The 26,660-nt window shown below is 42.7% G+C and overlaps 1 protein-coding gene across 1 annotated transcript in view; it reads left to right on the top strand.

Annotated features, from left to right (window-relative positions):
- SPON1 (spondin 1) overlaps window positions 1-26,660 on the top strand; it is a 275,447-nt gene that overhangs the window by 17,044 nt on the left and 231,743 nt on the right. Inside the window, exon 2 of the mRNA XM_027115305.1 lies at window positions 3,013-3,119. Within this exon, the coding sequence (XP_026971106.1) occupies window positions 3,013-3,119 (107 nt within the window). The remainder of the gene's footprint in view (window positions 1-3,012; window positions 3,120-26,660) is intronic.

Raw genomic sequence — 26,660 nt, 5'->3', positions numbered from 1 at the left:
TGGAAACGTGGCTGATGAAGCTCTCCAGAAAGGCAGAGTCTGTGGGCCTATCAGTCTATGGGGTTTGAGCTGTAGCCTGAAGGCAGTGACTGTGCAGCAGAAATTGACTGTCTTATGCTGGGTTCCCCAGAAGCAGGTATTATTCATTTCCTAGGGCTCCCACGTATAGAACCACAAACTGGTGGCTTAAAACAACAGAAATGTATTTGCTCATGGTTCTAGAGGCTAAAAATCTGAAATCAAAATGTCATCAGAGGGCTTCCCTGGTGGCGCAGTGGTTGAGAGTCCGCCTGCCGATGCAGGGGACACGGGTTCGTGCCCCGGTTTGGGAAGATCCCACATGCCGCGGAGCGGCTGGGCCCGTGAGCCAGAGGCCACAACAGTGACAGGCCTGCGTACCGCAAAAAAAATAAATAAATAAAAAATGTCATCAGAGTTGGTTCTTTCTGGAGGCTCCTAGAGAGTTTCTTCCATGCCTCTCCCAGCCTCTGGTGACAAACTTTGCTGTTCATTGGCCTGCAGATGCCTCACTCCAATCTCTGCCTCTGTCATCACCTGGCATTCTTCTCTGTATGTCTCCATGTCTCTTCTTCTAAGGACACTGGCCATCTTGGACTTAGGATTACCTTAACCCAATATGATCTCATCTTAACTAATTACATCTGCAAAGACCCTATTTCCAAATAAGATCACATTTCCAGGAACCTGGGATTAGGATTTTAACATATATTTTGGGAGGACACAATTTAACTCCATAACAAACCCTCAGGTGAGGATTTGGGTGCCATTGACTTATTAAGGAAGTGCTCCCAGGGGAGGCCAATAAGGGAGTGGGGAACTGGGACGGGGAGGAAGAAGCCTTGCCAGCCCATGACCCCAGTGAGCTCTGATTCTGCAGGGCCATTTCAAGGTGTCAGGTACCCCTCAGAATGGTCATCACCTGATACAAAGTAGCTGGGCCTTTCATAGTAGGCAGAACAGACTCCAGTGACCAGGGACGAGCTGCAGGTGCTGGCCTCTGGAAGCAAAGGCACATCAACACCAGGGTCACATTACAATGGTACAGAGGAATTTGAGGTGATGTGGGCAGAGCACCTTTACTGTCTGCTTCTTGTTCTCTGCTCCCCTTCCTCCAGAATTGTGTAGAATAGCCTTGAAAGCCCTCCCACCCCACCCTAGATAACCTCCCACTGCTGTGGGGCTGTCTGTCTATCCCTCAGAGATCTCAGTTCTTTCTCCTGACATCATAAGCATCATTTTCTGCCTGCCACTGCTGTGCAACCACATTTCTTACTCTTCTCTACTTCTTTGTGCTTTTTTTCTCATCCTTTCTTCCTTCCTTTCTATCTGACCTTTTATAGACATCAGTAGCCACAATCAGAATGCACCTTCACTTTTGTGGGATGAACTGGCTAACCACAGCATGAGATGTGCATTGTCTCCAAGTGCTTCTCTAAGATGTCATTGTGTTGGTGGCTCACGGACCATTGCTGAATTTTCCTAGATGGTGGTTTTAAGTTTTGGACTTTTGGAATGTTTCATTTTCAGGACTGAAACTGGAAGACTAAATGCCCCTCCTTAACAGGGGGTTGCTTATCAGAATCACATAAATACTATAGGTTCAATGAATTGATTTTTAAATTTTGAAAACAGTCGACGCTTACAGAATACACACACTATAGATATTCCTATATATGTAGGAATGTAGAGCAATGAGTGGAGTGTTAAACTGGGGAGGGGGCCAGACCCAAAGCCTGCCTCTGGGTGGTCTTACTACCTTCAGCGTGTCTGTTGACATTTCTGCGTCTTTGTGTCCTATTTGTGAAATTAGAGGGCTTGGAATGGAGGATTCTTAGGATAGCACTAATAGTCTATAATTTTATGTTTAAAGAATCTTAGCATTTTAATGTAGGCAGTAATTTAGACCTCAATTTACATCAATTTCAAGAAGCTTGAATGGAGCATCTCTTAGATGCCAGGCTCTGTGCTAGGTGATAGGGATACAAAGAAAATGAAAACCCAGTTCCTCTCCAGCATTAACTCACAGTCCAGTGGAAAAGGGTGGTAAAAATAGAATTGCAATCCAGTGCAAAAATTGCAATAAAGGATTTCCATCTCGGGATTGTAGATACAAAGGGAGGGGCAAACACCATTGCTAAGATCCCTGAGCTAGATTTCAATGAATACCTAGTCCTCTGGGTCAATGTGGGAAGGAAGAGTTTAAAGTAGGTTCATAATTCCAACTGCTGTAACAAACAATCCCCCACAATGTAAGTTTATTTCCAGTTTATGCCAAGTATAATATGGATGTTTCTGGTCCATAGTGATTATCTGTGTGGTTATCCAGAAACCCAGTTTCCTTACATCTTGTGGCTCTACCGTCCTTCTCCCGGGGCATCAGAGTCCTCTGCTGGATCTCCTGCATTCAGCAGGCAGAGATGGGAGAGGAAGAATGGAGAATCATGTAGAAAGTCTGGATGGGCCAGGCAGGAAGTGGCATGCATCATGTCTGTTCACACTTTCCACTGGTAGGACTGGGGCACCAGCAGACCAAACTGCAAGGGAGGCTGGGAACGTGTTCTAGCTGAGTACCCACAAGAAATAGGAAATGTGTTTTGCCACATCTTACAGGAGTTTGTGCTGCGAGCAGCTGGATCTCTCTTGAGCTGATCTATGGAAGTGTAACATTAGATAACTGTCAAGACCAGAGTTGCTGACCAGGGATTATTTTTGTCAAATTGTGGTTACTGAGAGAGAGCTCACCTCAGCCTTAGTTGATGCAAGAATTCCTAAGTGAGATTGTAGTTCAGACGTTTAGCAGGTTCTGAAATGTGAGAGGGGGCTGGGTGGAGAGGGTGAAATTTCACTACTCTACAGAATGAGCCTTTCCCACTGACAGCTGCCCCCGCTACCCACAGGTCTGGGATGTTGGGGAACTCAACGTTTATCCGTTTGACGAATGGAAGGCAGCTGATTCTTACGCTTATCATCTGCTGTCTTCTGTCTCTGCAGTGACACTTTCAGCTGCCCCTCCCTCTTACTTCAGAGGATTCACATTGATCGCCCTCAAAGAGAACAGAGAGGGTGATAAGGAGGAAGACCATGCCGGGACCTTCCAGGTAAGACCCCTTCTGGGCTTTTCCAGGGACCCCTGTCGCTCTAGTTGATGCCAAGTGAAAGGTGGGCCGGATCGAGGAGGCTGAGGGTAAGGAATGGGGCAGGTATCTGAGGGGGCTTCTCATGCAATTCCCTTGACCATTGGTCGGGTGAGCCAGGTCCATGGAAAGACCTATAACGGAGTAGGCAGCAAATGCCTCGCGTCTACCTTAAGGTCTTGGGGCTTGGCCACCAGGCAGGGCTCTTCTGGGGCTCACAGTACCTTGGGCAGCAGACAGTCCAGTGTGGTGGGAGCTCCGAGAACCCTGCCGAGGCACGGATGTGTTTCCTGTGCAGCCATTTCTCAGTCGACTGGCAATTTTCAAGTGTAAACGGAACAAGACCTTAGGCTGGCCAGACTGGAGGGAGTTCAAAGCACGGGAGAAGGACTATTAAGGGAACGAAGAGATTGATTTATGAGGGAAGATTAAAAGAACTAAACATGCTTTGCTTGGCTAAATGAACAGGGCCGAGTTGAAGAGGTGGTAATGGTCTTCAAACGTCAGTCCTTGCAGAGCAGCCTCTTCCAGGGGAGGCCTCGTTTGACTTTGTACAAAAGGGCACAGCAAGACGAAAGTGGGTCAGGAGAAGAAAGGGAATCTCAAAGACAAGGGCCCTGCCAGTGAGTCATATTTCACCGTGGAATATTCTTCCAGGGGAAGTGGCAGGAACATCACCCCCTCTCAGAGGTTTAGAAAGAGGCCGGCAAGTTGTCAGAACATGTCCCAAAATGACTGGGGCGATCCTAGGAGGAGGCTCGGCCAAATCTGCTGTAACCATTTTTCATCTCAAATTTCCATTGTTCTGGAATCCATTTTTATCTGGCATTCGCAAACTCAGAAGAAGAAAAAAAAAAAACTCAGGAAGAATACTTACACCCATAGCTGACTGCTGGGGATTCTGGTACAATTTGTGGGTTCCACAGAGCACCCAAGATATCTTCCCCATCCAAAGATATCTTTAACCCCTTGTGGGCAGGTTGTAATTTTGAATCCTGTGATTTAAAAAAAATGTCCAGCGTTTAAGATTCTGGACTTGTGGCCTAGTGGAACTGTTAATTCCATGATGATTGTAATGTGCTTCTATGGACCTAGATGTCAGGAACTTCCTTGGCATGTATCTGAAGGAGTTACCCAGATACAACCAATATTTGTCGGGTACTTACCATATGCCAGACACTTGGTTAAGTGCTTTACCTTATCTTGGTTTATCTTAATTTAATTAGTTTACCTTATCTTAGTTTGATTCTCACAGCAACCAAGTAGATAGGAACTATTATCCCTATTTTATAGATCAGGAAATTGAAGCTAGAGAGATTAAATCACTTACCTAAAGTGATTTAATAGTAAATAGTAAGGCCAGGCTTCTGTCTCAGGTGTCTGATTCCAGTGACTAAATGTCTTCCCTATAGTACAGAACAAGCTCCTGGCCAGGTGTGTTTGGACAGTGCATCAGCAAGATTGTCATTATAGGGAAAGGAAGATTCATGCATACATTCAGCCCATAAAGCACTAAAATATATTCCTCTTGTTCTTGTTGTTCTAATTTACCTGGAGGTGTGAATGATTTATAAGATTGGGGCAGCTGAGAGATCTGGGTACCTGAGTGTCGGGAGGGATAAAGTTCTAAGAAGGGAAAAGTGGGGGGTGGGAGATGAGAAATGTGATCTTAATATTCACCCAAGCAAAATTTATCTGCTTTAAAATGATGCTTAGATGTATATACGCAGAAGAGTTGAAAGGAGGGACTTGAACAGATAGTGTATAGCCGTGTTCATAGCAGCATTATTTACAAGAGCTGAAAGACAGAAGCAACCCAGATGTCTACTGATGGATGAATGGATAAACAAAATGTGGTGTATACATACAGTGGAATATTATTCATCTTTAAGAAGGAAGGAAATTCTGACACATGTTATCACGTGGATGACCCTTGAAGACATTATGCTAAGTGAAGTTAAGTAGGCACAAAACGACAAATATTGTCTGATGTCACTTATATGAGCTACGCCGTCAAATTCATAGAGACAGAAAGTACAGGGGATGTGGGGCCGGGGGAAACGGAATTATTGAACAGATGTGGAGTTTCAGTTTGGGAAGATGAAAAAAGTTCTGGAGATAGGTGGTGGTGATGCCTGTTCAACAGATGAATGTACTTAATGCCATGAACTGTACACTTAAAAATGGTTAAAATGGTAAATTTTATATATATTCTGATAAACACACACACACAAAATGATGCCTGAGTTAGGCCAGTGGGGACATGGCTTCTTTCTTTGATGCCATTTTAATTCAGTAAATTGACAGTCCTCTCCAGCTCACTGTTGTCTCTTCTTGGCCAAATCTTGGTCCTTGCAACCAGTTGGTGAATACAGGGCCCTGCTCACAGTGGGCAGTAGGTAAATGTTTGTTGAATGAATAAATGAACAAATTATTCTTTCTACTAGTGCCCATAACTCAGTCCTATTTGGGATTGTTCCAGAACTCCTATCTCTTTATGCATCCATCCTTCCTTCTTCTCTTAGAGCTTCTGACATCCTTTCTTGTTACATCACAGTGGTTCTCAGAGTGTGGTCTCTGGACCAGCAGCATCAGCACCATCTGGGAACGTGTTAGAAACAGAAAATCTCAAGCCTCACCCAGACCTTCTGAATCAGAAGCTCTGAGGGTGGGGCTCCCACAGCCTGTGTTTCAGCAAGCCCTCAGGGTGAATCCAATGCCCACTCGAGTTTGAGAACCAGTGTTGACATGAGACATGGATCCAGCCCATCCAACATGAACTTCTCCACCATCACATCAACATATCTGTTGTTTGAGCCCTAGAGGGATCAAAGTGGGAAACACACATGAAAAATGCCCAGCAGACAACAGTAATGCTTGTATGCCAGATACTGTTCTAAGTGGTTTACATTTTTTAACTGATTTAATCCTCAGAGTAACACCATGAGATAAGCATTATTATCCTGTTTTTCACAGATGAGGAAATTGTGGCACAGAGCAATTCAATAACTTTCTTAAGACCATTCAGCTCTAAGCAATAAATCTGGGATTCAAACGCGGGCAGTCTGGCTCCAGATCCCTGCTCCCAGCCATGTATACTGCCTCTCAATGTGTACATGATAAGTGAAAAAATGAGAGTGTCTTATGACTTTTTTATGGTAGTAGTCTCTAGGTCAAGAGCTTTATATTCGTTATCCTACTTAGTTCTCATAGCAACCCTGGGAAGTCAGGATTGTTAGACTCATTTTCCAGATGATGAAACTGAGTCTCCAAGGGGCTAAGTAAATTGACCAGAGTAATCCAACATCCATGGAGGTGGAGTGTGGGGAAATGGGAGGGAAGGGACTCTGTCCCAGTTTCTCACACTCATCTCCCCACCCCTGCCCTGCCCTGTGCATTAAATGCACACTTCACTTGGGTGCCCAGTATCTCCACAGTTAGAGGGGGAAGAATCATCACTCATGCCCCATCCTACCTCTCCTGCTTCAGACATTGTGCTCTCTATGCTTGCGCCCCTCCACTCTAGCGTAAACGTCTTTTCTCTCTGTACCAAAGCTGTCATCTTTGGAGTCATTCATTTATGCATCTGTATTTACTGAGGGTCTCCGATGTGCCAGGCGCTAAGGTAGGCACTGGGTTTACGACGGTGAGAAAAACAGACATAGTCCTGCCCTCAGGGAGCTTACAGCATCTTCCTTGTAATGGTGCCTTATATCAACAGGGATGGCAAACAGTCAGCAAGTCATCAGTTGGAACATGAACAGATGATCAGAAGCTACAAATACCTATGTAATTTAAAAAATATATGCATGGCAATTAACAAATATTTAGATATATTTCTTTGTTAACACCCTCACTCCAAATATGACAGCTTTGAGGACTTGACATCAACAACAAAATTCTAATACCCTTTAAATCTGGTGGAAGATTACATTCTTAATTCTAAAAGTAACTCTGAGAGCGAGTGATTTTGCTTCTAAATGAGAGCCCTTACTCAGAGAGCACCGACTCACCAGGTACAAAAGAAACTTTAAAGCAAACTTTAATGCCCCTTTAGACTCAGTGGGGAGGGGCTGGGGCTGCTTGGGACTGGGAGGGTAAGGGTTACAGCTCTCACCACTCCGGCAGAGGCCCAGGAGAAAGGGGTGGGGCTGCCTTCTCTGCTTCCAGCTGCGGGTCCAGCGTGGCAGCTTTGGCACAGACTAGGGTATCTGTCCCCAGCTGCCAGAAGGGAGAGACACGGGAGTCTGATGAGCTAGCTGGGTGTACTCATGGTTAATTGAAAGTGACGAGGAATGCAGCAGCTGGACTGCCTGTACAGAAGTAATCCACCAATCCTTTGTAACTGTATTGTTCAAAACGAGTTGCTCCCAGGAATGCTCGTGGCCCAGCCAACTGCCCAGCTCTTTCTCCCTCCTCCTTCAGGTCTCTGCTCAGAAGTCCCTTTGCCAGGGGACGTGCCCCATCACCCTATTTGAAACTTCATTCCCCCCCTTCTGTCCCTGAGCTGAATTCCCTATCCCTCTCCACCACTTAATTTTTTTCCATTGCCTTTATTGCCATCTGACGTGCTATCTGTTTGACTTGTTGAGCATCATCTGCCCCCTTCCACTAAACTGTAAGCTCCACGGGGCAGGGATTTTTGCCTGTCTCGTTTGCTACTATATTCCCAGCACCTTGCCCTGTGCACCTCACAGAGTAGGCACTCCAGTTTGACAGAATTTTAAGCACAGTATTTGTACTAAAATTCAAGCTGCTAGTTTATAACACCATCACTTTATTTTATTTTTAATTTAAGGCCTGCATGCATCAACTAGTTTAGGGGATAGTCTGCCAATCAAAGGGAGAAAGCTTCATTATAAAGAGGAATGTTTGCCTAAGATTCCTTATCAATACCATACAAACGAGTATCTTTTAATAACTAATTATTCCATTTTCTTTTTTTTTCTTTTTTTTTTTGCGGTATGCGGGCCTCTCACTGTTGTGGCCTCTCCCGTTGCGGAGCACAGGCTCTGGACGCACAGGCTCAGTGACCATGGCTCACAGGCCCAGCCTCTCCGCGGCATGTGGGATCTTCCCGGACCGGGGCACGAACCCGTGTCCCCTGCATCAGCATGCGAACTCTCAACCACTGCACCACCAGGGAAGCCCTATTCCATATTCTTAATCACCTGTTTATAAATTATTTCCATTATCTCTTCACTAACAATAAATATTTATTAGCTCCTAATGAGTTCTGAGCCACGTGAGACGCTAAATGAGTTTTCAACACACTTTTCTAAAAATAAACTGCTATTGCAAGCCTGTTCTTAGGAATTCTCTCTTACTTTATAGGAAAACTTCCTCTTTTTACACTCACCTAAGCTTAATCGTGACCCTTGTAAGATATTAGAATTTTTCAATCTACTATTCACTACTATAAATAAGGGAGTAAAAGTTTCTTGCATAAAGTTTTTTTCCTTATTTGGTATTAGTTTGCTAGAAGAGATTCCCAGAAGTGTAATTACAAATGCAAAGGATATGGAAATTTTTATAGTTTTGATATGTGTTTCAAGGGTGATTTCCATCCCCCAGCCCTCCCCCAAATTTTCACTCAGCACTCTTTTCAACAACCTGAATATGGGCATTCCATCGAAGTAGCCACACCCACTGATATGAAGGGAAACATATATTCCCATATCAGGGCTGGGCATGACAGGATTTGGGCAGGTCAAACTGATAGACCAAATCTAGCAAGATGAAAGCTAATGGAAGAAAACAGAAAGTTACCTACTTAGATCCAAATAACCTATTGCACCTGTACAAGAAGAGCGATTTGGATTTATGGCAGCACGGTAAACAAACAAACAACAACAAAAGAATCTGAGGATTTTTAGTTGCCTGTAAGTAAGTTCAGAATGAGTCATTCATGAGATAGGACCACAAAACAAATGAGGTCCCAGTATGCATCATAGGTGCATGAACACATAGATTGTCTTATGGGATTCTTAATCCGTCCTGAAATAGCCCATAATATTCTCTTTCTTTTCCTGTAGAGTACACCTTTCTAGTGAATGGATATTACCATATAAAACACACAGTGCTTTCTTTCATTCATTTACTTATTTATTCAAATATTTCCATATCATTTATAGCACCCTCCTTTTCCTTAAGGGTGGTTATTACAACTTATATACTTGTAGGATTATTTGTTTAATATTGCTCTGCCACAGCAAATTGTAGGGCATAACCGTATCTATTTTGTTCACTAGTGTATTTCTATCAACTAGCACTGTGCCTGGCACATGGTGGACACTCAATAAGTATTAGTTGGGATGATCTAATAAAAGCACTAATTACCAGCTATGTGAAAGGCAACATACTAGGCTCTGAGCATACCGAGATGAATAATTAAGGCCTGGTCCATGGTGTTAATTAGGAGGTTAAGATCTACAATAGAACTTCGCAGCCCTGGCATGCTAGGTGTACTGGCCGAGTACAAAACGGATTATAGGAGAGCCTAGATATTTATTTCCTTGGGTATTGGGGTGGTCTTGTCTGTTTACTCGAAATGCGATCATTTCCTACCTGTGACATAAAGAGACTTGTATAGAAAGAACTCTATTGCAGCATACTAAGTGTTATAATTTCGGCATGTGTGCAAATAAGAAAGCAATCATTTGTAGGAAGCGAGGAGTGAGAGCTGATTTGGGAGAAGAGAAAGGATATTTATAGAGATGATAACTTTTTTTAAATTGAAGCATAGTTGATTTACAGTGTTGTATTAGTTTCAGGTGTACAACAAAGTGATTCAGATATATATATATATTCTCTTTCAGATTCTTTTCCATTATAGGTTATTACAAGATATCAAATATAGTTCCTTGTGCTATACAGTAGGTCCTTGTTTTTTATCTATTTTATATATAGTAGTGTGTATCTATTAATTCCAAACTCCTAATTTATCCCTCCCCCCCTTCCCCTTTGGTAACCATAAGTTTGTTTTCTATGTCTGTGAGTCTGTTTCTGTTTTGTAAATAAGTTCACTTGTATCATTTTTTTAGATTCCACATATAAGTGATAGCATATGATATTTGTCTTTTTCTGTCTGGCTTACTTCACTTAGTATGATCATCTCTAGGTCCATCCATGTTGCTGCAAATGGCATTATCTTATTATTTTTTATGGCTGAGTAATGTTTCATTGTGTATGTGTGTATATATATACACACACACACACACACATACACACAAACACACACACCCCACACCTTCTTTATCCATTCATCTGTTGATGGACACTTAGTTTGCTTCCATGTCTCGGCTATTGTAAAAAGTGCTGCTGTGAACATTGGGGTGCATGTATCTTTTGGAATTAGAATTTTCTCTGGATATATGCCCAGGAGCGGGATCACTGGATCATATGGCAACTCTATTTTAGTTTTTTAAGGAACCTGCATACTGTTCTCCATAGTGACTGCAGTAATTTACCTTCCCACCAACAGTGTAGGAGGGTTCCCTTTTCTCCAGACCCTCTCCAGCATTTATTATTTGTAGACTTTTTGATGATGGCCATTCTGCCTGGTGTGAGGTGATACCTCACTGTAGTTTTGATTTGCATTTGTCTAATAGTTAGAGATGTTGAGCATCTTCTCATGTGCCTGTTGGCCATCTCTGTGCCTTCTGTCTCTTTGAGACAATAACTTTTGAGTTGTCTTTTGGGTAGTTTTAAAGTTTGCAGGTGGACAAGGGGTGAAGATAAAGGGTTTGTGTGAAAACCACTATACTCTTTCCTCTATTTTTTTTTGAAGTTTAAACCATGTTTCATGTTTATTACTTTCCAACACTAAATTTTGTTTTAGAAAATTAATATGAGAAAAAAATAAGTAATAGACATTTGTTACATTTAAAATACTTAATTTTTGGTTGTAGTGAACAATATTTCATTTCTGCCCTCAACTAGTTTAAAGTGGAAAAGCACCTAACCAAATGCAGAACTTAATACACACTTAGAGCTTATAATTTAGTATAAGGGAATTATATACAACATAAAAAAAATATACATGTGGTAGGTAATAGGGGTAATGGGAAAAATAAAGCAACTGGAATGGATAGATGGAATTTAAAATGGTGGTTATGGTGAGTTGCTAAGAAAAATGGCATTTAGGTGAAGACCTAAATGCTATGATAGAGCAATCTTTCCTCTATTTTAAAACTTGCTCTATTTTAGTGTTTCATTGTATCTACTTTGACAAGCACATAGAGACCAGTGAAGGCACGGTAAACGTTTTCTCGAATGAATGAATGAACGAACGAATGAACAAATGAATGAACCAGGGGATGGATGACATGCTATGCTGGCCCCTTTCCTTCAGGAACTCACTCGGTGTAAAATGCCTCTGTGAGCTGTGATCCTAAAGGAACCATCAAAAGGACATATTTAAAAATCAATGTCAAGACCTCTTCTTCAACGCTTAGTTTTCTTTTTTAATTGATGTTTAAAATCATTTAACATTGCTGCTTATCATTTAAAGTGAGAAGCAGTGTGGCATGTGAGTGCCTGGGCTGGATGTCTGTCCTCAGGCTGCCATAGCCCTGGTCCCTGTTGCCTGATACCAGAAAGGACAACAAGTAGTTTCCTTCCAAGCAGGCAAGCCCTGAGTCTGGGGACCAGATGCCTAATCAGGAGTTGAGCATCATTCCTCTCAACAGAGCACACCCTTGTTTTGTGATGGAAAATACAGAAAAATGGTAAATACAGAGGATAAAGAAGAGATAAAATTAGTCATCTTAGAATCTAGAGATAATCATTATTAGCATTTGGGTATCTTTCCTTCTAGATTTTAAGTGTGTACACACAACACACACAGGTATATGTGTAAATTAGCTCCTCTCTTTCTAGAGGTGGCCATTTAGAATTTGACAGTATCAGTGGTGGTCACACAGTTTATTATGACAGTAAAAAGCATCGCTATTTTTAGGCTGATCTTCCTCCTCCAAAAGGATCATGTATCTCATTATTTTCCAATTCGAGCTTCGCTTTTCTATTTAGAATGTACAGTGGGTGTCTGAAAAAAAACATGGGTTTTGGAGTTTGCAGACGCGAGCTCAAATTCTGCCTCTACCAACTGGGTGAAGAAGTCACTTAATTTCTCTGAACCTTAGTTCTTGCATCTATAAAATAGGCATGATAAAGATTGTTTGGAGTATCAGATGAGATAATTTATGTAAAGTGCCCAGCACAGTGCCTGGACATAATCAATGTCTCCTCCTTCTGAGTCAGCAGCCCAGAGCCCTTTCTACCTTTCTGTGTCCAGTGAATCATAAACTCCATCCCTCTGTAGATGTGGCAGACATCTCATCTTAGGTATAACTCACCAGCTGTCTGTGTGCCTCTACCAAGTGAGGGGAGAGACAGACTTCTTCAATTCTTTCTATCTTCACTGTAATATGATTGGGAGGCTATGGTATAAAGTGAAAAATTTCAGTGGATACATGATACCCAGTAAATAAAAACAAAGTTCCATGGGTGCTAGCTGTTTGGCTGGGCTCAATGACTGGCTTTGTGACCTACTCCACACAACAGCTTCACCGAAAATGGGATTCAAATTGTACCTTGACAAGGTCTCTACACCTCAGGGAATGAGCAGATGGAGGAAACCACGACTGTCACCTCCAGGTACTAACCGGTCTAGTTGCTTCATTAATTTTCATTCTCTCACTCCAGGCTGTAAGTTTCACAAGAACAAGGACTGTCTGTCTCTTTCACTACTGCACAACCAGTGTTGGGTGCAGTATCAGGTGCTCAGTAAATATTTGTCACAAAAAGAAATAAATGTATTAATTTCCCGTCAGTCTCAGACCCATCCCATGAGGTAGGCACTATTGTCATCTCCATGTTACAGGCAAGGTAACACTGAGTGAATTAGAAATGTGACAAAAAGCACAGAGCCAGTAAATGGCAGTGAGCAAGGATTAAAACATCTGCAGTCTGTACCATTTTCTCTATTGAGCAACTCTTGTAGCTCCAGGGGCAGATGTATGGGAGAGACAGACATAAATTGACTCCTTGGTCCCCTAAAATCCTTTCTGGGTCATTCCAGGGATCACACCAGGTTTATCATCTCACAGCACTTCATATGCCATGTCCTCTGTGTTTCCTGATACTCATGTCTTACTTTCATCCTATTTAGAATCTGTGCCCCTCTACCCCATCTCTGAGCTCTCAAACACTTGGTACATCCCTTTATTCTAGTTCTTCAGACACCGTGTAGCCCTGATGTGTTAAATCCCTATTTGCCTACAAGATTCTGCAAAGAGGCAGGAATCTGGGCTACAGCCATCTCTGTATTCCCACGGCCTCACGAAGACTTGGCACTGGCCAGTTGATAAATGTTTTCCAAATTGGTGGATGACTGCTGCTGGAATTTCTGGCCCTACCCCCTTGTTTGCTGGCATTACTTGGTCTCATGCTTTCTTGCATGGGAACTAGCGTTGTTTCCACATCTATTTTTCTAAAGCTCTGGAAATCATTTGCAAATACATGACAGAATTGTTTAGCAGACAATATATAATGTTTACTGCTTCCAAAGCACTTTTATCATGTATGTATTAAGTAGCTTAAAAATGTCAATAAGTCACTGTATGGCCTTGCAATCCCGTCATCTTTAGAATGAGAATGATGAGCCTTCATTCCAGACCTAACTACCTTATAGGATAGATCTTAACTGGTCTTACAAACTTGTAAGCCATCTGTATGCTTCTTAAAATAGTTAAATCCAAAGAGCAAATGGATCATAGTTTACTTAAACAATAGCCTGTTGTAGCATATTTAGGTAAATCTGTTAAATACTATAAATAATTTTTATGAAGAAAACCTTTTCATTCATTTACTTATTTTCAACAAATATTTACAAAGTCTATTATGTACAAGGCCCATTCTAGGCTGTGAGTATATAGCTGTGACAAAACAGACAAAAACCCTTGCCCTTATGGACATTGTGTTTCTAGATTTTGGATCATTTCCATGGGATAGAGTCCCAAGTTTCTGTATCAAATAGTTTTTTGGCTCTTGACATATATTGTTATATCACTGTTTATCACAGCTGATCAAGTAGGAATTTGAGTAGAAGCCTAGCTCAGAGCTTACTTTGAGAGAGAACGTGTAACCTTTGTCAAGTTACTTGGTCTTGGTTTTTCCCCTTGGACACAAAACTGTCCCTCCCATTGACCCCCAGCTGATATCCGATGTTGTCCCCTAGTCCTTCATTTTGGGGAGGCCAAGGTGTTGGCTGGAAAAAGTTCCCATCCATCTACCATGTGGTTACTAACCCCCAGCTTGCAAATCCCATTCTTGTGCAATTACCTTCTTGTAATCAAGACCTCTTCAACATTTCAAGATTCTTCAAATTTGGCATCTTTTATCCAACATGGGTAATTGCTGTCCTCACAGCCTATGTCCCTGCAGACTGAAGGAGCCTGTATCCTCAGCTAAGCCATCAATGCATGCTTCAAGGACTGTGTATTTCCTCTTCCCTCTGCCCAGGATGCTCTTCCCCCAGATATCCATTAAATCCCACACGACCTCACTTCTTTCAGGTTCCTGCTCAGAGGTCTCTTTTGTCAAAGAGTCCGTTTCTGACCATATTTTATCAAACAATACCCCCATAACTCTTAATCCCATTTACCCTGTTTAGTTTTCTTCTCTTGACTGATCACCACCTGACATGGTTGGTATGTGCTTGCTGGTGTGTTAGCTGTTTTCCCTCACTGCAATGTCAACTCCACAAGAGTAGGGACATTGCTTTGTTCAGCACTGTGTCCGTTCAGCACTATCATGGTGTCTGGCACATAGTAGGCAGTTAATAAATAGCAGTGCCTTTTTGAATTCAGCCCTAAAAGCCGTTGTACTTTTTGACAATGAAATGATACTGACTCTATGTAAAGACAAGGATTCTGGCCCACGCCCTGCACTCCTTTCCTTCCCAAAGTCAGCTGACATCCCAGGGCTTCCTCGCATGTGCCCACATGAGGATGCATGCTCACCCACACCTCCTGGCCTGTTTCCAAAGCAGCCTGGACTTGTGCAGCCGTCTTTCTGGATCCTAGTATAGGACGTTGCCTGAATCCCAGTATAATTGTTATCATTTTAGTGGCAACATAGTCACTCCGCTTCTCACTGACTGCATAAGCTTGGGCCACTTAATTTAACCTTGCCTATCAATTTGGAATAATACTAATTCAAAGATTTGTAACGATTAGATAAGGATTGCCAGTTTCTGCTATGACATGTTAAGAACTTAGAAATCACCGCTCCTGTCCTCACAAGAAAAAAGCTGAAAAATTGAAAACCAACAACTCTAATTAGATCCATCAGTGAGTTGAGGTCACAAGGCAAACTGCCCTTCCTCACCCCCAAACTGGAGAGACAGGGAACACTGAGAATCACAGCTTATCAGGAGCAGAAACTACTGCAGACAGTAACTGATCAGAATACTTACACAGTAATTGATGAACAGCTACAGGCTGAGCGTGGACTAGCTTCATAGTCAAACTCCTTAGGAACCCAGTGTCAGGGGATCACTACATGTCTGTGAATTTTACCTCCAGGATCCCTACCAGGTTCTCACAGTGAAGATCAGAGAAAAATCCTCTCCTGTTTTAGGCAGAGGGAGGGGGAAAGTAACCATTTTGAAATATATCCAGAGCATTCTCCTTAACAAAGATCTTCCCTCAAGGGAAACTACTAGAGCCTTACCTGACCTGGGGGAAGGGCAATTAGCCAGCTCCAGCCGGCTCTAGCATTCTTGTCTCATCAAGGGAGTAAAAAAAAAAAAAAGGCCAAGAAACTCTTCTAAAGGTCCCGGCCCAGAGATGATGGCCTGATTTTAAAAAAAGAAAAAAAACCCCTGAGATTTAAGCATAGGATTCTAGACTGCTTCCCCTTCCCAATACTTGACCATCACATTAACAGGGCTTTAGTATAATAACAGTGGATTATAACCAAGAGAGCTTCAAGGCATAAACTCTATTTATGAAGGAGTTTCTAGAGAAAAGCAAAGATAATAGGGGAGACAAAAATCAAGACACTGGAGGAGACTGAAGCCTCTGATACCCATACTACAGCAAACATTAAATGCACAGGCTAACCCATACATAGCCAGATGAACATAAAACCTCACACTAAAGGCTTATTTGCCTCAGTTCCTATTATCCTGTGGATTATGTCTGGCTTTCAACAAAACAAGGCATGCTAAAAGGCAAGAAAAAACACAGCCTAAAGAGACAAAGCGAACATCAGAACCAGACTTGGATATGATAGATTTCAGAATTACCAGACTGGATTTAAATAACTATGATTAATATGCTAAGGACTCTAATTTTTAAAAGTGGACAACATGCAAGAACAGATTGTAATGTAAGCAAAGAGTTTGAAATTCTAAGAAAGAATCAAAAGGAAATGCTAGAAATAAAAAACGTAACAGACATGAAGAACGCCTTTGATGAGCTCACCAGTACATTGGACATGGTCAAGGAAAGAATCAGTGAGCTTGAAGATTTCTCAGCAGAGACTTTGCAAACTGAAATGCAAAGAGGAGAAAAAGAATGAAAGAAACCAGAACAGAATATCCAAGAACTGGGATAATAATCAAAGGTGTAGCATACGTATAATGAATGGTAATATGAAAGAAAGAAGTAGAAGTATTTGAAGATTGGATGAAATAATAAATAAAGAAGACTTTTCAAAGTCAGTAGCTGGCTAATACTGAACGGTCAATAAACGCTAGCCATTATAACTACCACTGTCGTCGTCATCATCATCATCAGTTGATAGATCAAAGTACTGGAGGAAGAGGGAAGAGTTTGGATCAAAAGGAACCTTTTAAAGAGGATGTAGTCTTGATCAGGGATGGGAGGGAGATTTCTTTATTTGAGACAGGACAAAGGCAAGGGAAACTGGTGAAAATACATAACAATTTGTGAGTATGAACAAGAAATGAAGGTAAGAGTTCACATAGGATTCTCTCCATATAATTCTGACTTTGATAATAATATCTCCTTCACAGAATTATTGAGAAAATTAAATTATGTATAACAGTGTTTTTCAAATTGTAGTGAACATCAGAATCTCCTAGGTTCTTGTTTATAATGCATCTCTCTGGTCCCCAGCCCAGAGAATTTGCTTCTATGCATCTAAGTGGGTGAGGAGTTGGAGCAGAGGACCCGAGTAAATTTGATACAGCTACTCCACAGACCACCTTTTAATAAATATATAAGCATATTGATTGTAGCCTGGCCTGAAAGATGCTCAACAAACGTTTTTTTTTTAAGTAGTTAGAGGCAAACTCACCTGCAGAGGGGCAAGGACAGAGGTGAGGACTCAGGAGATGGAAGAGGCTGGGAACAAGTTACAGGAGGGATGTGGTAGGAAGTTCATGAGAGATGGACACAAGGATTACCTGACGACAGAGAGACCCAGTTTAGAAAACACACATTCCTAGGAAGAACCTTCAGACTAGATGTGTAATTCTCTCCATCAACCCTCGAGAGCCTGGTTACAGGAGTCGGTGAGCAGGTGGTGTGATTTTCCCAGGGCTGGCAGACCCTGGGGTACAATGGAAGATGGGAAGGCACAGGTATCCAGCCATGGAGAGAGGAAACCAGGGTATCATTGAGAAGGTTGGTCAGAATCCAGGCTGGGGAGGCGGCAGTGCCTCCAATATCTCCCATCATAAAACAACCCCAAAAGTCCTAGGACCCCATACCCCACATCTCTTCTAACACTTCCTCATTTCTCTGCCTCCCCTTCAGAACCAAGCATCTCAAGAGAGCTGTGCCTACACATGTTTTTCCCATGTCTTCACTGTCCATTCACTTCTCAGCCCACACCAGGCTGCATTTAGCCCTTTTATCCACCAGAATGGCTCTTGGCAGTTCCTCAGTGATCTCCATGTTGTCACATCCTCCTTACACATCCTTCTCCATCGGAGAGGGCTCACCACTACTTGCTTCTTAAGACACTCTCCCCTCATGCCTCTCTGGTTTTATTTATTTATCTATTTATTTCTTTATGTATTTCTTTTTATTTTTTTTGCGGTACACGGGCCTCTCACTGTTGTGGCCTCTCCCGTTGCGGAGCACAGGCTCCGGACGCGCAGGCTCAGCGGCCATGGGTCACGGGCCCAGCCGCTCCACGGCATGTGGGATCTTCCCGGACCGGGGCACGAACCCGTGTCCCCTGCATCGGCAGGCGGACTCTCAAGCACTGCGCCACCAGGGAAGCCCTGTATTTATTTTTTTATCGAAGTATACTTGATTTACCATGTTGTGCCAGTCTCTGCCAAGGGGGAGAGGTGTGGGGGAGGGAAGGATTGGGGGTGTGGTTTTATTTATTTATCTTTCTGGCTATGGCTGTGCCTTTGTTTGCTTCTCCCCTCTATATGACCTCTAAATCTCTGTTTCTCAAACTTGGCACTTGACATTTGGGGCCAGATAATTCTTTGTTGTGAGCAGCTGTGCTGTGCATTGAAGGGTGTTTAGCAGCATCCCTGGCCTCTACCCACCAGAGGCCTGTGGCACGCCCTCCCCCCCCCACCCAACCAGTAACAACAACCAAAAATATTTCCAGACGTTGTCAAATGTCCCCTAGGGGATGAAATCACCCCTAGTGAGAACCACTGCCCAGACGTTGGCACTCTTCCAACTCAGTCCTATGACCCTTTTTGTCCTTCCTCTACACTCAGGCTCATCTATTGCTATGGCTCTAAGTGCCATCTCATGATAATGATGCCCATTTATGTTTCACTTAAACGTTTTGTTGCCCACATCCATGTTCTAGACCTTGGGCTGAGATACAGGATAAATTAAGACTGTGCCTTTTCAAGTTAGTGTGGATTTCAAACCCTGTTCTACTCTTGCTACCTGTAAGACTTTAGCCCTCCTAGCTTCCATTTCTTTCTCTGAAATAATAAAAGAGTTCAAACCCGTAAAGACAATCATTAGAGTCCTTGGCACATAGTAAGTTCTTAAGCATTAGCTGTCATAACTATCATAACTGTCATAGTCATTACCACAGCACCTTAAGGGTATGCACACTGGGCTTATGAAGCACAAAGGGAGGTCTTGTTTGCCTTGTTGGGTTATAGAGTATTGAGAGTTCAATTCTAGAGCCTAAGAGACCCAAGTTCAAATTCTGATTCCACATCTCCACTCTGTGGCCTCTCTAAACCTGTTTTTCCCTCCTTGTGAAATGGAAGAATAATAGTACCTACTTCACTGGGTGACTCGAATAAGGTAATTCTAGGAAAAGGGTGTAACGTGATGACTAACACGTGGGGACTTAATGAACATTAGCAATTATTGTTAGGGGAGCATGGGAGAAGCTAATCTTTAACTGAATCTCAAAACCTGAAGAAAGGGCAGCCCAGGCAGAGGGGAGAGCATGAGCAAAGGATTGGAGGCATGGAAAAGAGTGCTGTGATCTGGGAATAGCAAGAAATTCCAGGATGCTAGAGCATGAGATGAAGCTGATGAAAGGCAGAATCTAAATGCCCTTCCATGCCAATTTAGGACTACAGACTTATCCTTTTACTAACTGTGACCAGAAATATGTCTGTTGGCAAAGGAGAAGGATACTGAAGAGTTTCAGACTAGGGGAAAAAAATCTTAGTTAAATTTGCATTTGCAAGCTCTTGTCAATCTAGAAGAGTTTGGAGAAGGTAAAATCAGATACAAGAAAGCTGGTTAGGAGATTGTGGCAAGAGCATCAGTGAGAGATTACAAGGCCCACCCATCACGAGATGAATGCCACAGACATTATAGAGAAGCATAGCCAGGGTTCTTGATCACTTGAGTACGGGGACAAATGAAGGGCTGAGTAGGACTCTGAGGCTTTATGCTCAGCCTTGGGTGGTAGATGGGCGAATGCATTGAACCCTTTACTGTCTCTCCATTTAACTGCCCTCTCCTCTCTTCTCTCTCCTCTTGTTACCAAACTGAACTTGTGTCAGCCCACCTGGTGCACAGCAAAGCCAATCTAATCTCACTGGGTTGTGGTGAAGAAAAGTACAGCATTTATTGCAGGGCACCAAGCAAGGAGAATGGGCAGCTTGTGCTCAAAAGACCCTGTTGGCTTTCAGGGACAGGTTTTTGAAGGCAACATTAAGAGTAAGGTTTGCAGGGTACCTGATCAGCTCATGTACTTTCTTCTAATTGGTTGGTGTTGAGGTAACAGGGTGATATTTCAGGAATCTTAATCATCAGTCTCTGGTTCCAACCAGTCTAGGGTCTATGGGCTTGTGGTCAGCGTCTTCCACCTGGGTCTTAGTTTCTACAAAACAACTCAGAGATATGTATCAGATTGTTATGTATATTCCTGGAGGAGGAACTAGGAGTCCTGTGATTCTGTTTTATTGCCGAACTATGTTGAGCATCTTTTCATGTGCCTGTTGGCCATCTGTATGTCTTCTTTGGATAAATGTCTGTTTAGGTCTTCTGCTCATTTTTGGATTGGGTTGTTTGGTTTTTTGACTTTGAACTGTATGAGCTGTTTGTATATATTTGAAAATTAAGCCCTTGTTGGTTGCATTGTTTGCAAACATTTTCTCCCATTTCGTAGGTTGTCTTTTCATTTTGTTCATCGTTTCCTTTGCTGTGCCAAACTTTTAAGGTTCATTAGGTCCCATTTGTTTATTTTTGCTTTTTTTTCCATTACTCTAGGAGACGGGTCCAAAAAAATATTGCTGCGATTTACGTCAAAGAGTGTTCTGCCTATGTTTGCCTCTAGGAGTTTTATAGTATCCGGTCTTACACTTAGATCTTTAATCCATTTTGAGTTTATTTTTGTATATGGTGTTAGAAAATGTTCTAATTTTATTCTTTTACAGGTAGCTGTGTAGTTTTTCCAGCACCACTTATTGAAGAGACTGTCTTTTCTCCATTGTATATTCTTGCCTCCTTTGTAATAGACTAATTGACCATAAATGTGTGGGCTTATTTCTGGGCTTTCTACCCTATTCCATTGATCTAGGTATCTGTTTCTGTGCCAGTACCATACTCTTTTGACTATAGCTTTGTAGTATAGTCTGAAATCAGGAAACATGATTCTTCCAGCTCCATTCTTTCTTCTCAAGGGTGTTTTGGCTATTTGGGGTCTTTTGTGTTTCCATACAAATTTTAAAATTATTTGTTTTAGTTCTTTGAAAAATGCCATTGACAATTTAAGAGGAATTGCATTGAATCTATAGATTGCCTTGAGTAGTGTGGTCATTTTAACAATATTGATTTGTCTAATCCAAGAACATGGTATATCTTTCCATCTGTTTGTGTTGTCTTCAGTTTCTTTCGTCAGCATCTTATAGTTTTCAGAGTACAGGTCTTTTGCCTCCTTAGGTAGGTTTATTCCTAGCTGTTTTCTTCTTTGTGATGCGATGGAAAATGGGATTGTTTCCTTAATTTATCTTTCTGATATTTTGTTGTTAGCATATAGAAATGCAACAGATTTCTGTATATTAATTTTGTATCCTGCAACTTTAATGAATTTGTTGATGAGCTCTAGTAGTTTTCTGGTGCTGTCTTTAGGATTTTATGTATAGTATCATGTCGTCTGCAAACAGTGACAGTTTCACATTTTCCTTTCCAATTTCGATTCCTTTTATTTGTTTTTCTTCTCTGATTGCTGAAGCTAAAATTTCCAAAGCTAAATTGAATAAAAGTGGCGAAAGTGGGCATCCTTGTCTTGTTCCTGATCTTAGAGGAAATGCTTTCAACTTTTTACTGTTGATTATGATGTTAGCTATGGGTTTGTCATATATGGCCTTTATTATGTTGAGGTATGTTCCATCTGTGCCCACTTTTTGGAGAGTTTTTATCCTAAATGGATGTTGAATTTTATCAAAAGTTTTTTCTGTATCTATTGAGTTGTTCATATGGTTTTATTCTTCAATTTGTTAATGTGGCGTATCACATAGATTGACTTGCGGATATTGAAAATCTTCGCATCCCTGGGATAAATCCCACCTGATCATGGTGTATGCTTCTTTTAATGTAGTGTTGGATTCAATTTGCTAGTATTTTGTTGAGGAGTTTTGCATTTCTGTTCATCAGTGACACTAGCCTGTTATTTTCTTTTTTGTGTGTGATACCTGGTTTTGGAATCAGGGTGAAGGTGGCCTCATAGAATGAGTTTGGGAGTGTTCCTTCCTCTGAAATTTTTAAGAATAGTTTCAGAAGGACAGGTGTTAACTCTTCTCTAAATGTTTGGTAGAATTCACCTATGAAGCCTTCTGGTCCTGGACTTCTGTTTGTTGGGAGTTTTTAAGTTACTGATTCAGTTTCATTACTGGTAATTGGTCTGTTCATATTTTCTATTTCTTACTGGTTCAGCCTTGGGAGATTATACCTTTCTAAGAATTTGTCCATTTCTTCTAGGTTGTCCATTTTATTGGCATATTGTTGCTCAGAGTAGTCTCTTATGAACTAGTTTCTTGACTGCTTTTCGTTTGTCTCAGCATTCCCTCACTTCTCTAGTTAGTAACTGCTGGAGTCTGCTCTTCGGAACTCAGGGAAGGCCTAGGAGACTAAAACTTTTTTCTACAAACAAGAAACGGGGGACATGGAGTAGCTTTTGTATCTGGGAAGGTCCCACAAGGTCCTGCTCAGTTTCACTCCTCATCTAAACTTATCGTCTCAGTAACACTCCTGCCATAGCCCAGAATTTCCTTATCATTTATCTCTACACCCAACTGGCAAACCTGCAGCCCTGATGAACACATCTCTTCCCTTTCTTTGCGCTTGCATCTGAGCCCTGTACATGGAGAAGTCACACTCCCGTGCAGTTTGGTAAACAGACATGGTATTAGTTTCCTAGGACTGCTGTAACAAATTGCTACAAACTTGGTGGCTTAAAATAACAGAAGTTTACTCTTTCACAGTTCCGGAGTCCAAAATTCCAGAATCAGTTTTACTGGGCCCAGATCAAGGTGTCAACAGCACCACACCTCTGGGGGAGAACCTGTGCCTTGTCTCTTGCGGGTTCTGGTGGCTGCCCAAAGTCTTTTCTTTGGGCAGCCACCAGAGCCATGCCACTGCAGCCCTTGCCTCTGTCTTCATGTTGCCTTCTCCTCTGTGTCTCTCTCTCAGAACTCCCTCTGCCTCTCTTTGTTAAGGACACGTGATTACATTTAGGGTTCACGCAGATAATCCAGGATAAGCTCCTCTGCTCAAGATCCTTGAGTTAATCACATATTTTACCATATAAGTTTATATTCGCAGCTTCCGGAGATAAGGAATTGAATATATTTTTAAGGAGGGGTGCATTTTTCTGCCTACCATATGCATCCACTCAGGAACACTGACCTTGGAACACTGACCTGCCTGGCAGTCTGACTAAATTCCTCTCAAAGGTTCTCTTTCCCACATCCCTAACACTGATTTCCTCTAATTTCTCACCGTTCTCTACCTCTTTCCACATCGCTTTTATCAAATGACCTTGTTTCTTGTTCTGTAGGGGAAAAAAAAGAAATCCTTGAAGCAGAACTCCTTAACTTTTTGGTACCAAATTAATAAACCTATCTGCATCTTTCCTCACCATCCCTTCTACTAAAATAATGGAAGGGCTCTCTCCCTCCTCCTAAGGCCAAATTCTCTACTTAGGCTCTGGGTACCACCCTTGCCGACCTTCTCAGGAGCCTTAAATGGCCAATAACTTCTTTTCTGTTTTGCAGAGTCAATTGTTTCTTCTTGATTAGATCCTTCCCTTCAGCTCAAGTTTTATGACTCTTCCTTCCTGGATCTCCTTTCTTAAAATAATAGCAAGAGCAACGAAAAATCTCGCAATAAACAAAAACTCTATGCCCAGCCAATCCAGCACTAGGTCTTATTGTTTGTACCTCCTAAGTATCTTTCTAATTCACCAGCTTCTTTCCTTCTCAGCCTAATCTTAGTCCAGCTGTCATGTCCCCCTGGACAACCACAGTGACCTCCTTGCACTCATTTTGCCACCTCACAGTGGTTCTGCCGAGCACCCTTCAGGGGCCTGTATGAACAGTATGACAGCTCCAGAGGGTCAGGACTTTGTTTCATCATCTGCTGTATTCCTTGTGTCCCCAGCCTATAGAAAAGTGCCTGGTACATAGTAGGTGCTCAATAAATGTTGAAGGTAGTCAATTCATTACTAATTTCAGGAAGAAGACAAAATTCCTAACAGCCTATAAGGCCCAGCAAGGTCTGGCCCCCACTTACCTCTTCTCATATCATCTCCCCCTTGCTCACTGGGCTCCAGATGCACTGGTCTTCTATAAATACTCCAAGTTTCCTCCTGCCCAGGGCCTTTGTAAATAAACAGTTTTCATTGTTTGGGACACTCAGCCCATCTTTTCCTACTTAATGCCTACTCAGTCTTTTGCTCTCAGTATATATGTTGCAAGTTGCTTCTTGGAAAAGCTTTCCTTAGCACTCTTATGTTCTCATCACGCTTACATCTCTCCTTTGTAGAAAATTCCTCATCTATAATTGTGTTCATGTTTGATGACTGATTAATGTCCATCCTTCCCATGAGATGAGGATGAGGGCTGTTATATTCCTCCTGCTTTGTATGTTGTCTTCACACAGATACTCAATAAACAAGTATTGCAGGAATAAATGAATAGATAAAGGAATCATGTCGGGGCTGAGATCAGATACAGGAAGAGGACGGGGTTCACTGGAAAGGTCACCATTCAGTTTTGCACACGTTGGAGGGCCCAGCCTATAAAGTAGTTGGAGAGGTTCACTGTCAGTTGGAAATTCGGATTGGAAGCTCAGGACAGAGCTTAGGCTGGCTATTAAGATGTAGGCAGTTGATGAAACCATGGTAGACCGGGAAGATTAGAGATACAAGAGGATTAGCACGTGGAGATGAGAGGGGGATGAGATTAAGAGCATTAGCGGGGCTCATTTTAGAAAGGAAGAGGCACAGATGTGATGGATGGATGTGGACAGAGATAAGTGTGGAGATGGAAGAGGGGGAAGAGGATAAAAAGGACCTGAAGCAGAAGGTAAGGACAGGTGCAGGCGAAGGAGAGCTAGAGGGAGAATGGGGAAGGTTTAGATTTTCTGAAAAGAGGAAGTTCCTGCTGACACAGGCCAAGCAGGTAACCTATGTGAGCATGTGTGTGTGTGTGTGTGTGTGTGTGTGTGTGTGTGTGCGCATGTGCATGTGAGCACATGTGTGGGGAAACATGATCACGCTATTCTCAACTCGATCCTGTTTCTCAACAGATTACCTTGCATCAGTTCATAGCTACCCAAACTCACTGATGCAGGTAAGCCAGTGAGTTGCAGTATTAAGTTGGAGTCATGTCCTACACCACTAAGTGTGCTCTTTCCACTAAACCACAGCCATCTCTCTAGCCTCCCTGTCTGGGCTTCTCATCTTCCAGCATTTCAGTCTATCACAGATGAAACCTGCCCCCAACCAGGGGAAAATAGAATGGCCTTGGTAAATGGCATTATAAGAGGATCTTGGCTTTAAGAAATCCTGATGTCTCTTGTAACAAACCATTTTTTTCTTTAATGGGGAGCCCTTAAGACCAGTTACATTCTCCTAATTCATGTGGGTGATCGGGACAGACCAGGGCCAAAATATTATGCACAGAAATGTGACTCCAGTCCAGGGCAGCTGGATGTGTGGAGCACAGGTAGCCCCAGAGCAGGTCTCAGCCCGTTCTGCTTCTCTGTGTGGGTTTGAAGTCAGCTCAAGAAGCGCAGGAACGAGCACTTGGCTCTCTGAGGGTGTGAGGTATGAGGCAGCAGTGCATCCTGTCTGGAAAGTGCTTAGGAGAGTCTGGCCGTAAATGGTAGATGAATATAGGATGGTGGGGCACCAACTCCCTCAGGCAGTCGAGGGTCAGATCGTAAAGGCCTTATGGGGCACAGGAGGGAGTTTGCTGTTGCTTCTCCCCTTCCTCACTGGTCAGCCTGTCAGCCTTCTGGAGCTCCGATGCTCAGTGCTCCCAACCCCTGCACCTGGTAACTCCTTGCTACAAAGCCTCCTGATGCCAATGTGATTGCAGCCCCGGAAGATCCAGCCCGGCTGGCAGGTGCCTTCACCCACCCTTGCGTTTCATCCAGGGCCACTTGACCCAGATGGGGAGGTTGATGCCGTGCCACAGCTGTGTTTCCTGTGACCCCAAGTGGGGGTCTGCTTTTGACCCTGAGGTATACCTAAGAACCAGACTAACACCTGCTCCTTTATGGAACAACTTAGCTGGGCCAAGCCTGTTCTCACTGCAGAGACATGCAGACCACATTTACCCTGTGGGCTTGAGAAAGAGGCTTTTCTCCAGAAGTGCATCCTCCACAAGCTGCAACCTTCTAAGTAGGAACAAGGATTACCTGGTCTGTCTGTTGGCCTGGCAAACACTCCTCTTTTGAGACTCAGCTCAAGGTCACTTCCTCTGTAAAGCCTCTCCTGTACCTCGTCCTTAACCCCAGCCCCAGTGGAAGCCAAGCCCCCCGAGGCCTCCACTGTCCTTGCTTCAACTGAATC

Source organism: Aethalodelphis obliquidens, unplaced genomic scaffold (genome assembly GCF_003676395.1).
Source record: "Aethalodelphis obliquidens isolate GAN/ISIS:26980383/991018 unplaced genomic scaffold, ASM367639v1 scaffold14, whole genome shotgun sequence".
Lineage (NCBI taxonomy): Eukaryota > Metazoa > Chordata > Mammalia > Artiodactyla > Delphinidae > Aethalodelphis > Aethalodelphis obliquidens.
The sequence above is the reverse complement of the archived record's forward strand: the minus strand, read 5'-3'. Positions and strand labels throughout refer to the sequence as shown.